Source organism: Kryptolebias marmoratus, linkage group LG2 (genome assembly GCF_001649575.2).
Source record: "Kryptolebias marmoratus isolate JLee-2015 linkage group LG2, ASM164957v2, whole genome shotgun sequence".
Lineage (NCBI taxonomy): Eukaryota > Metazoa > Chordata > Actinopteri > Cyprinodontiformes > Rivulidae > Kryptolebias > Kryptolebias marmoratus.
Genome location: NC_051431.1, coordinates 2,484,654 through 2,500,201, shown reverse-complemented (window position 1 = coordinate 2,500,201; position 15,548 = coordinate 2,484,654). Strand labels below are relative to the sequence as shown.

General features: G+C 44.0%; 1 protein-coding gene and 1 non-coding gene across 4 annotated transcripts in view; both read left to right on the top strand.

Moving 5' to 3' along the window:
* On the top strand, positions 1–169 carry LOC112449907. Its single transcript, XR_003038462.1, has one exon. It is a non-coding gene; the product is annotated as a U2 spliceosomal RNA (small nuclear RNA).
* Positions 170–2,106: 1,937 nt separating this feature from the next.
* Positions 2,107–15,548, top strand: part of LOC108250688 (mitogen-activated protein kinase kinase kinase kinase 5) — a 42,403-nt gene continuing 28,961 nt past the window's right edge. Inside the window, exon 1 of one of the 3 annotated variants that reach the window (XM_017440687.3) lies at positions 2,107–2,673. Coding sequence is in view for 1 of the 3 variants with exons in the window: in XM_017440686.3 (XP_017296175.1) it covers positions 5,705–5,812 (108 nt within the window). In the remaining 2 variants the exon portion in view is untranslated. Of the gene's footprint in view, positions 2,674–5,568; positions 5,813–14,016; positions 14,236–15,548 lie in introns of those variants that run through there. The other 2 variants (XM_017440686.3, XM_025002687.2) reach the window with 2 other exon arrangements.

Here is a 15,548-nt window from a genome sequence, read left to right as displayed (position 1 = left end):
AAGATCAAGTGTAGTATCTGTTCTTATCAGTTTAATATCTGATACGTCCCCTACCCGGGGACCATATATTAAATTGAGTTTTGGAATAGGGAGATGGAATAGGGGCTTGCTCCGTCCACTCCACACATTGACCTGGTATTGCAGTACCTTCACGAACGGTACACCCCCCTGAAGTGTTTAATAGAAACATTGGCACGCTTTAAAACTAGTAATGTATATATTATTTTCTTAAGAAGTATGAAGTATTGTCCCCTTTAAAGTATTAATTGTGGGAGCACCCTGTTGGTCAAGATCTGTTCTGTTTTTTTTCAGTTTAACTTTCATTTACTGTAGTTTGTTCATTCTTGTTGAGACTTTGACCCGGAAAAAGCGCAGGGGCTTTTCTTTGTAAGCATCAGTTTCAGATTTAAAGCAGCGGAACAACACAGTGATTACACCGTTGGTGGTTTTACATCGTTACTGTTCGAGTAATGAGGTTCTCCAGGAACGGTGCACCCCCCTGAACTGTCAAAAGTAATATTGACGTTTTTTCTATATGCAGTATAAAGTTGCAAGAAGTAGTCCAACTATAGTTCTAGTGATTTATTCTGTTTCTATTTGATTGTTGACAATCTGTTAGATTTGATTAAGTGGTAGTTTTTTGTTAATAGTATAATGAAGTTAAAAAAATAACTACTCGATAAACCCATTTTTTTTAGTTTTGTGCTGTTAATTTCCTGCAGTTCCCCACATTCAACACTAGAGGGCAGCAGCTGGACAACCAGCTCCATTAGAAGCTTCTAGATGCAGAACATGGCGGTGAAACCTTCAGCTGACATGACCAGAAGCTGTAGGTTTTGGTTTTGTTTGCAAAAAAAAATCTAAATAAATTACGAATACTTTTACTCCTCAGTTGAACCTTCCTACCTGCTGCAGGTTATAAGGAAACTGTCAGTGAGCAATCCAAAACATCAGCAGATCTCGGAGTTATTTTCCTCTCTGAATCTGCACACAAAATCTCTTTAATCAGCTGTGAACCCTTTATTATGTGAGTGTGAACTCCTGGTGTTTGGTAGCTTTTTTGGACTGTTTCTGGTAGAATCACCCGCCTTGTCATGACCGGTAGTCCTTTTGGGGTTCAAAGCTCAGTCCTGATATGGTGGAACATTAGTTTTAGGGTTAGGAGTTATTTTTAAGGCTAAGGTGTGGATAGAGTTTAGGTTTAGGTTACGTATGTACTGGTAATGGTCAGGGTTAACCAGTCCTAATAATAAGGAAAGAAGTACAAACCTGTGAAAAGTCAGAGAGTGTGAAAAATGTGAATTATTTGAGTATAAAAGTGCTTTCAGTTCTCAGGTTCCTCTCTTATGGAACCAACTTCCAGTTTCTGTCCGTGAGGCTGACACCCTGTCGAATTATAAGACCTTCCTTTTTGATAAATCCTACAGTTAGGGCTGGTTTGGGTTCTGCTGCTGTCTTTACTCGCTCTACTCTTTATGTTTATACACTAAATTGCCTAATATATTCACTCACCCATCCAAATCATTGAATTCAGGTGTTCCAATCACCTCCACGGTCACAGGTGGATAAAATCGAGCACGTAGGCATGCAGACTGCTTCTACAACCATCTGTGAAAGAATGGGTCGCTCTCAGGAGCTCAGTGACTTCCAGTGTGATAGGATGCCTCCTGTTCAGTAAATCCAGTTATGTTGCTAAATATTCCTCAGTCAGCTGTTAGTGGTTTTATAACAAAGTGGAAGAGATGAAGCAGTCGGCCATGTAAAACCACAGAGTGGCTCAGAGGATGCTGGGGAGCACAGAGGTCACCAACGTTCTGCAGAGTCAGCAGACCTCCAACCTTCATGTTTCCTTCAGATCAGGAACAGAGAGGAGAGAGCTTCATGGAGGTTTCCATGGCAACAGCTGATCCAAGCCTTCCATCACCGAGAGCAAAGAGTCGGACGCTGTGGAGTAAAGACTGCTGCCACTGGACTCGAGAGCAGTGGAGACGTGTCCTCTGGAGGGACGAGTCTGGGTTTGGCTGCTGTCAGGAGAATGGTTCTTGTCTGACTGTAGAGTTTGGTGGAGGGAGGATCATGGTGTGGGGTTGGTTTTCAGCTGCTTATCTCCAGTGAAAGGAACTGTTAATTCTTTAGCATACTGACACATTTTGGACAATTTCCTGCTCCCAACTTTGTGGGGACAGTTTGGGGACAGTCCCTTCCAACATGGCTGAGCACAAAGCAAGGTCCACAAAGACGAGGATGAGGAAGAACCTGACGGGCCTGCTCAGAGTCCTGACCTCGACTAGAACACCTTCAGGATGAATCAGAGCGGAGACTGAGAGTCTTCTGTCCAACATTGGTGTCTGAAGAATGGTCCAAAAGTCCCAGAAACTCTCCTCAACCTGTGGAAGCTGTTCTAGAAGCGGAGTGGGCCAACATCAGATTAAATGGGACGACCTCAGGTTTATATGAGGAGAGGCGAGCAAATACTTTTGTGTATTTGTAGTTATTTCTGTCATTAACGTGTCCATCTTTATGTGTGTGTCTCTTTCCTGTCCTCTCTGACCCCGCTCGTCCTGAGCCTGGTTCTGGTTCTGGTTCTGGTTCTGCTGGAGGTTTCTTCCTGTCGCCACCGTGCTGCTCAGGATATTTGACTGCGATGAAGTGAAGATCTGATAGCTTTCTGAGGTGGGTAACTTTTACTAATAGTTTTATAAATTATGTGAATGTTTTAGACGTTTTTGTTCCGAGCCCTGAAACTAAAGTTGTTGTGACTTGGAGTCGTGCAAATAAACTGAACTAAGTAAAAATAAAAACGAAAAACACTTTTTTTGTACAGCTATATTTTGAGGTCAGTGGCTAAAACTAAAATAACTTTTATTTTTTCCGCCCTGTCACAGTCGGCTGCAGTGGGAGTGAATTCATGACAGGAAGTAGATTTTTCTAATGGTAAATATTCACCTCCAGGGGTCTCTGAGTGCGAGGCGGGATTCACCTGGACGGTCTCAGAAATCTTTGCTTTAAGTTTTGTGTTCAAAGTAGCAGAACATTCGGCTTTTAACTAAACGTCTTTGGTTGTGAACTGTTTATTTTGTCTTTATCAAACTGGTTTCTTACCTAAGAACCCTCAAAGGAATGGATATTTCCTGCCACCTTAAATACAAGAGTCGTTGTTACGTAATCTAGTTGTGTGTGAGCTAAGAGCGGAGTATTTGTTGATGACTCTCAGCTACTCCCACACCAACCTTTAGCTCAGTAAAACCGTCTGAGACGTTTGTGTGTTTGCTCAGGTCGACGATGTGCGTTTACTTTAAAAGTTAATCAGCTGTAGATGTTTTCAATGATTGCTTTCTGAGAGTTTGATTAAAATCAGCCGTCCAGTTCACGAGAAAAGCACAAAGAAAGGGAAAGAAAGTGATGTGTTGTGTTGAACGGGACATGTATGTTAGTCGACCGGGTCAGATTCTTATCACTACATGTTTCAGAACAAAAAAAAACAACCTAGATGGCAATAAGTGTGTAAAACCTCAAAGACTGGGGTGCTGAGGAGGAGCTGTGGTGTATGAGACAATCTGGAGTGGCAGAGAAGTATGTTAGACTGGTCCAGGACATGTCTGAGGACAGCAGGACAGTGGAGAGGTGGAGGAGGGACAGATAGCTTCAATGTGGAGATGGGAGTGCCTCAAGGATCGGCTCTGAGCTCCTTCCTGTTTGCTCTGGTGATGGACAGACTAACAGATGAGGTCACAGCAGCCATGTTGTTTGGTTTGGAGACAGAACAGGAAGTGTCAGAGCTGAAGATGTTGAGGTTCTCCTTGGGAGGGACGAGAATGGACAGGATTAGGAATGAGGTCCTCAGAGGTCCAGCACAGGTTGAAGGACTGGGAGATAAAGTTAGAGACGGTTTGGACATGTGCAGAGGAGGGACAGAAGGATGTTAGAGACAAAGAGGACATGGACATGGAGGGAGATGGAGTGAGGACAGAGGACACAGAGAACAGAGTTAGATGGAGGAGGAGGACTCGCTGTGGAGACCCCTGGTAAGAGAACAGCTGAAGAAGAAGAAGAAGTGGGGACTCCGTACAGAAGAATCTGACTCCATGTAGAGGTTTTTCTGCTCTTCCTCAGTTTCTGCTCCTCATCAGTCCTCCCCCTCTGTTGAGGTCGAGGCAGTTATTTGTGGTGAACTGTTCTGTTTTATGTCTGTCACATGTGGGTGTTTGTGAACAGACCTAAATGTGTCTGTGGGCCGACCTGCCGGGTCGGCTGCCAAGGACCAGAAATGTCAAACGATGAAGATGGTATCTTTACACAGATGGTGACCTTTCTTAATATTTAACCCTTAATGGATCAGCTTCTGATCTGTGCAACATCTCTGTGAGCAGAGATCAGTTTTTATTGTTCGCCGCCAGATCCAAGAAGTGATAATGATTCTGTCTGAAGCGTTAGCAAAATATCCAACGAACCAGTGGGCAAATCTTTATAAAACTCTCTGAAGGTAATCACCGGATGTGCATCTGCACCTGATTAACTTTTGGACTTTATCCAACACAAAATGGCTGCCACAGCTAATTGACCTTAACCAACACCAAGATGGATGTGAGTCAGTCAGTGTTACAGATGTGAAGCTGTTTTTATTTTTATTATTAAAAGGTTTGAGCCCAGCATGTGTCAGGAAGGTCAACTAACCGGGTTCTTTCTGTGCCTGTCCCGGGTCCAGGCCCGGATCGGTGTCGGCTGTAAAGCTGGTACCAAAGCAAACGGCTGCCCGGCCGGGTCGGTCGGGGTTCAGGTTAACGATGGCTGCCCTCAGGGCGCTGCCTCAGGCTGGCCTTGGATGCAGACGGTTTCTGTGGCGCCTCCTCATCAGAGAGCAGCCGAAAGAACCAACCCAACAGCTTTAACCCAGTTATCAAAATAACCCGGTGGTTTTCAGGGTGTAGGAGTTCATTTTTAGGGTCTTTGCAGCGAGGGATGATTAAAAGAAACAATCTGAAATACAAAGATAGATTTGAGCATGCATGTTATCGTCCTGTCCGCTCAGTTCTCATCAGATTTTTAATAAAATACAGATTTTAAAGGTGGTGGTTCAAGAAACGCTTACTTGTTGCTCTAAAGGGCACCCCTTCTGAACAGGATATGAACAGGAAGCAGAAAGGGAGCTCCAAGCATGAGTGACTCTTTTTGCAGAGCTGCAACACACACTTTCACACACACACACACACACACACACACAGATCAGCGGGTGTGAAGCTCAGACTGAAACCTGCACTGAAAAACCCCAAACTGCAGTTTATCAGCTACAAGCTGCACATGTGCAAGCACTGAAACGTGCCCAGTCTGCACACACACACACCAGTGTGACTTCAGCTGCAGGCTACGTGCTCATGTGCGCGCTCAGACATATAGATCTGTCAGCCTCTCTTTATGTGACACAACCACCCACCCGACAGGAAACAAAGTTGGATTAGTCGACTGAGCTGCAGCAAACAGTTTGAGAGGAGAGGAAGGTGTGAGATAGGCGGAGGGAGGGAGGGACAGCGGGGAGGATCTGCAGCCGGCTGAGAAACAAACAGGAAGGTGTGTTTTTTTTCTGACAGCGGTTGAGCGAAACGAGTCAGGCACCAGAGCCTTTCCTCCTCAGCTCACCTCCTCTGAGCGTTCAGCAGATAAAGATGCCTCAGGAGGACTTTTAGAGTCGCGCAACAATAAAAAAAAGATGGACTTCCAACAGAGGGCGGCTCTGGATATCTCCACCAAGAACCCTCAGGATGATTTCGAGATCCTGCTGAGAGTTGGAGGAGGAACCTACGGAGAAGTTTACAAGGTCAGAGTCAAACCAGCCGTCACCTGCCGAGCGCTCGTTAAATTAGAAACATTTAAGTTTGAATCAAACAGGCGCAGCTTTAACAACAAACCTGAAGCCGCATTCATCTCGAGTCAGGCGTGTCGAACGTCTGCATACTTCTGTGGCTCCCTCGGCCCGTTTCAGAGCATCTCGTTTGTCCCACTCCACAGCCTGGTTTCCAGCCACGTTCTGAGGAGTTTTATGAATTATTTTACTTTAATTGGTCCCCTGCAATCAGAAACTCTCAGGCGCTCGCCCTGCTAGAGGAAGTGGTTTGAGAAGAAGTGAAAGTATTCATGTGAAGAACAAGCTTGATCGTTTTACTCCAACGGAAGGAGAAGTTGGTTTTTAGAATGAACTGAAATTAGACCCAGTTTTAGGATTTATTTCATTTGTTGTTTGGTTTTGAGGAAAGCTTGTGGACGTTAAGAGACGCTGACGTTTGGTGACTCAAACTGACGTTTTGCCTTTTTAAGGTATTTTATTTTTAGTTTATTTGCACCCCCTCCACCTCCACCACTTCTTGTTTCTTAAAGTTTTACATTAAAAGCGTTTTTAGCAGAAGTAACTCCAACCCCTGACCTCAGACTTTGAGCTGTTTTTGGTAAATTTGTCAGTTTTACTCACATTTTCGCTGCACGCTGATTTAAAGTTTCGGTAAACTTATTTTTTGACGAGCAGCTGCTTGTTTTATTTTCGGCCTTCAACAGAAGCGTTACTCAACGACAGATTTATTTAGTCACCGGAGATTTGGTTCCCATTTCTTCTGACATTTATTGAATATGACTTTCTAAACTGAGACATTCAGGTGATCAGACAAAATAAAAATGAAAGCTTTAGTTTTCCTTGAAGGAATCTTGTTTTGGTCAAACCTTGAGAATATGAGCATCAACCAAAGTTTGGTTCAGTATCTGCGAAATGACCCGAGTCGTGTTCTCTTAGGTCAGTAATCTGTAGCAGCCATTTTGAATCAGAAGGAACGACATTATTGCCCGCCGTCCACACGTCGGCGGCGGGCGATAACAACCAGGAGAACATCGTGACGCGTTTCCTGTCTCAGAACGGAGCATCTGACTGATTGGGTTTTTCAGAGCCGGTCCTGAAGGGCTCTCCTGTCGTAGACCGCTGACGATGATGATGATGATGATGATGGGTCCGAGCTTCGTCTTCAGGCCAGTTATCTCCTGACAGCCTGATAGGACCAAAGGTCGGGTTAAAAACAGTAACTGACCTTTCTGTCAGAATCAACCCAAAGCTTGTTTGTAGGCTGAAGAGTAAACAGACTTCTGTTTCAGAATAACATCTTAAATCTACAAATTGCAGCATTTTCTCCAAAAATAACCCACATCTTGTAAAAATAATAATGTGGACCGCTGCAGAGGGAGATTCAGAAAATAACTACTAATTTATCCACGTTATGCTTTCATACTGTTTGTTTAAGACTAAAGAGTAATTATAGTTGAAATGGACACTAAATATTGTTAAATATGAATTAAATGTTATATTTGGAAATCTATGAAGCATCTGAAACACAAATCATGATGTTTGGTCAATAAATGGTCGGATGTTTGGATGAAAAGTTTTTGTTTTTTTACGTGCTGCAAACAGGATTTTAAAGGATTCTTTTGGTACTTTCCTCAGAAAATCAAACTGAAAACCTGAACGCAGCGTCAGAGTTTCCTGAATGAAGGTTCTGTTCTGCTGCGTGACTCGGACTGAAACCTCAACTCTCCGACACGAAGGCGCTAGTTTCTCATCTGAGGGTCAAACTGTTGACCGCTGAGTGGATCCCTTTTTGTCCTGATTCAGATCTTTCTGTCTCCTTGAGGCTGTTTAGATTTGGGGTGATTTGGCTGCAGGTGGTCAGCTCTGACCTGTCTGTTCACACCTGGTGATAAATTACCTGCACACACACACACACAGCTCTGATGATGGTTCTGTATTAACGACACATTCAGACGTCTGAGCTGTTTTTATTTTGACTTTAACGCGGCTCAGAGCCGTTTGAGTCACATTTTTGTAGACTGATGACCTTAATTACACACCAGGTGGAGAATAAGAAAGCTAAAGGTCACACGCCATGATTATTGACTCTGAGCTCCGTGTCGGAGCAAAGACTGAGGATTTTATTTTTATCTTTCTTTGTAAAAAAGCACACAGAGCTGACAGACGTCGGCTCCGTGTTTAATGAGGTGAATATAATGTGACCCAACGCTGCTCAGACTGCTCTGTGATTGGCCTACAGTGACCACCGAGGGTCCAAAAACAATCAGAACAAACATTAAATCAGCAGGAGGTCCTGTAGTCTGGCTCTGGACGGATTGTGTTCAGACCACCAGATATGTGCTGTTAAAAGGTCCAAACCACTGAGGGCGTTCAGACCTCTGTTTAACGCTGTCTGTCCTTATTTACTCTCCCGTCTGATTTTGTTTCATTAACAGCAGAAATCTGAATATTTTTCTGCTGCATTCGTTGGTTAATATTGGTTGTTGCTTCTTGCTGATAACATAGAAAACATTGTTTGTGTTTCATGTTGGCAGACAAAACAGCTTCGCTGAGAGTTTGGTGACTTTTCCTGAGAATTTTGAATTAAAACCTGTGATTATGATTTAAGAAACATTTAAACAGAGTTTGTTTCCGTCTGACAGGGTGGCAAAGCTGAAGGAGCTTTTTTTGGGCAGCAGTGGAGATAACTGAGCAGAACCTGTGTGTGTCTGTGTGTGTGAAGCAGATATAACACTATATGGTGTTGTGGACTTCCTCTTTCCTGCTGCAATGAGCCAAATGGTCACCATGCCCACAGACGCTCATTTGAATAGTGACATTTCACAGAATCAGTCTAAACTGAGCTCGCACCTTCCTGCTCTGCTCTGAATGGACCTCTGCTGTTTTCCTGTGTGTAAATAAAGGCGTCAGGGAAACAGCAGCTGTGCACCTTTACCTGAGCACAGGTGACTCTGCACCGCCGGGGTTGCTGCCACGTGGAAAACCAGATTTACCTGCTCCGCTGAGGTCAGCGACTCACAGAACGTGACTCTGAGGGCTGCGAGTTCTTGAGATTCAGGCTGCGCTCGCGTCAGAGGAAACCGTCCTCCGAGGCCTCCTGCTGCAGCTCCCGGACACCGAGCTGGACCGACATCCGTCTGACGCCCCCAACAGGCTGCAAACAGGCGTCAGACCACCTTTATGATCCAATCTGTGCACAAAATACAGACGTTCTGACTTAGAGAGGTGATGCTGAGTTAGCATTCACTCAACGCTTTTCCTGTTTACGAAATCATTTATTTAGCTTTAGCTATTTAATGTTTATTAATTTTGACACTATTTGCCTCAGAAATGCATCCAGATCTCCTCGAATCCTTAAACTCTGAGCTCTTTAAAATCCCTGTCAGCATACTTGCTTCATTTCTAGCTTTTAGCTAATTGTACCCTTTTAGCTACAGTTCTGTTGGCTGCTGTTTCAGTTTCAGCTTCTTTAACTAATTCAGCTGTTGTGGATCACTCTCAGCTACTACCACCTCACATTCTATCTCCATTCGTGAGATATTTTGCTAACAAACTGGGCCGACTCCAGCTGGAGCTCACAGTGTCTGCTGGGGATGACTCTCGGCTACTACCACGACAGGAGCCGTAAACCTGACTGAGTCCTCGCCGCGGCAGGAAAATGTGAATGGACTTTCAGGAAACGTGAAACGTGGAGAGTTTTCTTCCTTGGCGGAAGTTTGGAGTTTGTGTTATTTAACCTCACAAAGTTTAAATATGTGCTGAATAAAATATATTCTGCTTTTTCTGTTTTCCTGTAAATCAGAGCAGACTTTCACAAGCAAACCGTTCTTTTTTGTCATTTTTTGTAACATTTAACAACAATTGGTGTAAAGAAAGTTGAAGCTACGTCAGGTTTAAGTGAACCATCCAGTCCGTCAACATTTCTCCACCTTTCTGCTCGTCTGGATTTCAGCCTGTTGAACCCGTGGGGCGGCATCAAACCGACGACTTGTAGTAACAGTTACGCTCCTGAAAACACGCGTCCTGCCGTGACGCTCGCGTCGCTGCTTCTGTGGCAACACGACCAGAGTTCAGAGCTTGAACAGTGAATATCTTACCTGTTGTGGACAGACAGAGTTTAATCCTGACCAGATTGACCAGCAGTAATTGTCCCAGACTAGCCTTTAGCTCGTTAATCTGATCAGAATTAAGCTGTTTTTCCATCTAAAACAGGTAAGATATTAACTGTTCCTAACAGCAGCCAGCTGATGGTCAGTCGTGTTTATTTCTCTTTCAGGAAGTGGAAACGTCTCACAGCGGCTGCTTTTACCTAAAAGGGGCCATGTTTGTTTCAAAGAGAAGCTGCGCCGATCTATATTTGTGCTAACTGTTAAAATTTTATTTATTTATTTATTTATTTGTTTATTTATTTCCTCGCCTGCAGACGCAGCTCGTGGTTTCCTTCGTATCGATAATATTTACAGTGGAAACAAGTTGTAAAAAGTTTAAACTGAGACGAAAATCAGCCGAATGGAGACACAAACCGATGTTCGGCTGATGTTAGCTCCATTAGCCACACTGTGCTAACAGGATGCAGATATTTTATCTCTTTCTTTGTTCTTGGAGGTTGAATTACTTTTTAAAAGCAGTGTTGACAGTAATAAGAGGGTTTTCTGGCTAAGCTAACTGAGCTAACAGGATATGAACAGAAATAAACCACGCTAACCACAAAACACAACACCTTTGTTAGTTTTGTCATCTGAGATTAAAAACAATCAGGAAGGAGTTCGAGCTAAGCTCAGCTAACAGCTCCTCATCAAATCATATATTTTATTAAAACCAAACCTATCATTTTATCCACAAACTCTGGATTGTGTCACAAACTCGCGTTTCTTGAATTTTTTTCTGACTAAGCTGTTGCCATTTTAGCGTTTGCTGAGGTTGATTAGCTGCGGCAGCCATCTTGGAGTTGATCGGTTTTAGACGTGAATACTTTCTGGCAGGTAAATTTAATAAAATCTGTCCGGTGGTTTGTGACACAGGGCAGTTACAGAATCGCCCACCAAACTGAAGAGACCAAATAAAACAAACCAAAGAAACCAGACTTTGGGTTGGAGTCGATTTAAACCTGGAACGAAAAGGTGAGGCGTGTATTACCCATATTAACCACAGTCTACAGGAACTTTTAACACTTTGACACGTCTGAACAGAATGTCCCATCAGCTCAGGGCTTACTCTGTACCCGTTATTGTTTGTCAGCAGAGATTAGACGCGTCCGGTCACTTCCTGTTTGTGCAGTCGTACCCGACCTGACGACCAGAGACTCGCTCTTCTTCTCTTCTGATGTCGGCTTATCAGATCATTGTGTCAGCTCGTTTTAGGGTTTCTTTATTTTGTTCACGAGATTCGGGTTAGCTGCCTGTTTGTCTGTCCTGTTAGCAAAATATCTCAGGAACCACTGATTGGATTTTAACATAACGGCTCGAACTGATTCGCTTTTTGGCGTTGACCCAGTTCAAGATGGACGCCGCAGCAAGGCGATCTGAAGTTATAATTTGGAGTGGTAGTAGCTGAGACTGATCCCCAACTTCCAACTCTCTCTGTCTGTTAGCAAGATATCTCTTGAACCAGCTGATTGACTTTTCAAACCAACCCAATTTAAGATGGCCGCCCTAATAAACACAAAAATGTCTGTAATTCTGTTAATATTATAAATTCTGAGCTGATATTTAGTGTGGTGGTAGATGAGCATCGTCTCTAACTGCTGTCAGCCCTGTTTGTCTGTTAGCAAATTATCTCACGGACCACAGGAACCTCTGATAAAAGAGCTGTTGGATGTGCAGCCAGAACTGATTTAAGATGGCCGCCACGGCCAACAGAAACGTTTAAACTCAGTCAGGTTTACAGACATCGAGCTAAAATTAGGTGCAGTAGTAGCTGAGAGGCCTCAACGTGTGAAATGTTGTTTTTAAGGTTTGACCTAAATAACTTCAGCATCATGAGATGATCTTAATCTGGATCTTTGTCAGTTCGACTGGTTTTAATTCCACGTTGGCACTCGGCTCGGCCGTCAGAGCCCGACTCTGACCCGTGTCGACCCGTGTCGACCCGCGGGACCCGCTGCCGGTCCTCTCGTCAGGTCTTCCTGCTCTTACTGTAACTCTTCTCCTCTCCTGAGTGATGCGGTCGAGCCGCTCAGCAGCTGCAGCTGCCGGCAGCAAAATGAAGAAGTGAGACAGACGAGTGCAGCAGAAATCTGCGTGCAGAGACAATAACCGTGTCAGGTTTCTGCTGAAACACTGTGGTCTGCTGTGTGTGTGTGTGTGTGTCTTTACAATCAACACTGCTTGATTTGGTTGGTGGGGATTTATCTTTAACCAGAAAAAGAGGAAGAGAGATCATTTTGATGCTGAGAACTTCAAACAAATTGCAGGCAAATGCTAACGCATAACCATAAACTGGCATCTGTGTGTGTGCTTTACTACAAGCGGAAATCTCAAAAAAAGAATCATTTTCATCAGGACCCGTCAGTAACGTTAACCCGACTGAAAGAAACAAAGTGGCGGTTTCTGGCTCGGCCACTGCTGACTAGCTGTGGCGGCCATCTTGAACTGGATTCACTTCTAAAGTTCGTGCTGCAGACGTTCATCCAACGAATCCATTCTGAGCGTTTCAGTGGAACCTGCCCGGTGGTTCGAGAGATATTATGCTAACAGACAAACATGGCTGACGCATGATTAGCACAACACAAGCTAAAGCTAGCAAAACTGTAGCTAAAAGCTAAGGCTAGCTAAACTGTAACTAAAAGGTTAAAATTAACAAAACCTACAACAACCTAAAATAAGTATAACAGTAGCTAAAATGGTCAACATAGTAGCTAAAAGTTCAAATTAGCTAAATCATAGCAAAATTCTAAAACTAGCTAAACTTAAGATACAGGTTAAAATTAACAAAATAGTAGCTAAAAGTTAAAACTAGCAAAACTATAGCTAAAAACTAAAGCTAACTAAACAGAAGGTAAAGAGTAAAATTAGCAAAACAGTTGCTAAAACTAGCAAAATGCTAACAAAACTGTAGCTTAAAACTAAGACTAGCTACACTTAAGCTAAAGATTAAAATTAACAAAACAATACCTAAAAGGTAAAAAAAAAAAAAGTATAACAGTAGCTAAAAGCAAAAAATGGGCAAGATAGCAGCTAAAAGTTAAAACTAGCTAAACCATAGCTAATAGCTAAAGCTAGCTAAACAGCAGCCAAAGCCTCACACTGTGGCTTGTTGGTGACGTAGTCGATACGATGATTACTGAGAGTTTTATTAGAACTCGACTGTTAGAAAGTTTTCTAACTCACACACACACACACACTCACACACACACACACACTCACACACACACACACACACACACACACTCACAGACACACAAACACACACACACACAGATGGGTAATTACATCATCGCCCTCTTTTCACGGCTGCGGGTAAAAAAAGCAGAATCTGGTCACACACACCTGAAACACTCAGGAGTCGTAGACAGTCAGGGGTCACCGTGGGGTCAAAGGTCATCATTAGAATGAAGAGGTTTGGTAATATTTAAATTAAAAGTAATTTCTGCAGATGACAGATAAATGCTGCGGTGCGGAGTCGGGTGTGCGGTTTTATCAACATATAGTTTCATGTGGTTCTGGAGCTGCACACACACACACACACACACACGTTCCCCATATTATAATGTTATATTTGGGTCAAATAAGGGGAACATGATTGCACAGTTCTGTGGTAATTCTTGAGTGTTTCCGTCTTTGACACCTTGAAGCTCTGACTTTTCAGACGATTGTGGTTTGGAGTTAAAGGAAGTGAAGCCGGTCCACTTCTTCATTTCCTTCCTTTTATTTCCCATTTCCAAGGAGGTCGCCCGCCGCCAACGGGTAAACGGAGATGATAATGTGATGGCCGTCACAGCTAACCAACAAAAATGGAGCTGAGAGTCGTCTCACTGTGGCCCACGGTGGAGTTATTGTTTGTGTTTCATCAGACGATGAAAGGAGTCTGCTGACAGCAGCGTGGGGTGGAAATGTTTTGTGGTGGCTCCTCGGCTTCCACTTTGACATTTAGTGTGTGTGTGTGTGTGTGTGTGTGTGTGTGTGGTTGTTGACAGATTGCTTGCAGGTCGTCTTTCCTCTCGTTGACCTCTTTGGTGTCACAGCACCACTCCAGGGCTTCCTAAACCGACCGGTTTGTTCCGTTGTTGTTGTTGATTTCCGTGACCTGGCTCTTCAGCGTGGCTGCGCCTCCACAGGAAGTCCCCCTGCTTCACCAGCCCCGCGTGACTCGGGTCGAACCAGAACCATGGCTGACGGATCAACTGAAGTCCACACTGACCGGGTGTTGACTGACTGACTGAGCCGTCCCTGTTTCAGGTCAGGATGCACCCAATCAGCCCGGGTGATGATGTCATGGCTTTGGGAGCTTCTGATTGGTTAGGTGACAACACCTGAGTTAATTAGAGCCTCACCTGTGGGTCGGTTTTAGGACTCTCCTCAAACTTGCTGCTTCTTTGGGTCAGGAGACGACAGGAAGGGTTTCTGGTCGGCTGTGGATCAGCTGAGAGCGACGAGAGAGAGACTCACCTGTTCAGCTTTTGAATTAAGTATTTAAACCGAATGTTTCTGATAAGAATTGTTGTTTTACCTCAGTTTGAATTTATTCAGAGCAGAGGGGTTTGAGCAGAAGGCTGATGTACAAACACAGTCCTTGGTTTGTTGTTTTATGATGACACCGTTTTATAAAAGTTTTATTGTTTGGTCAACAAATCCAGGCTGGTAAAGTTAAAGCAGCTGGTTGGACTTCAGGAAGGACTCAGGTCCAACTTGTGGACAGAAGGACTCATTCGGTCGTGTTGTGTTCAGAGTTTCTGCTGCTTCCTTCTCGGCGTCGGCTGTTTTGTTGTAAAAGGACTTGATGTGATGTTGAGAGGTTGATCTCTGGTCTTATTTTTACAACATGTGTTGTTATATGTTTTATGTGGACATGCCGTAAACTAATTTCCCTTCAGGGACAATAAAATAACCATTACCATTAAACTAAAGTCAACTATAAAACATTTAAACACCTATAAATTTATACAAAATCACCTGCAGGGAGCCGGAGTCCATCAGTTTGTCCTGGAAGTTACAAACCTGGTCCAACATCTGTCCAACTCCTGTCCAACTCCTGTCCAACATCTGTCCAACTCCTGCCCAACATCTGTCCAACTCCTGTCCAACTCCTGTCCAACATCTGTCCAACTCCTGTCCAACATCTGCTCAACTCCTGTCCAACATCTGTCCAACTCCTGCCCAACATCTGTCCAACTCCTGTCCAACATCTGTCCAACATCTGCTAAACTCCTGTCCAACATCTGTCCAACTCCTGCCCAACATCTGTCCAACTCCTGCCCAACATCTGCCCAACATCTGTCCAACTCCTGCCCAACTCCTGTCCAACATCTGCTCAACTCCTGTCCAACATCTGTTCAACTCCTGTCCAACATCTGTCCAACTCCTGCCCAACATCTGTCCAACTCCTGCCCAACATCTGCTGAACTCCTGTCCAACATCTGCTCAACTCCTGTCCAACATCTGTCCAACTCCTGCCCAACATCTGCTCAACTCTTGTCCAACATCTGTCCAACTCCTGCCCAACATCTGTCCAACTCCTGCCCAACATCTGCCCAACATCTGTCCAACTCCTG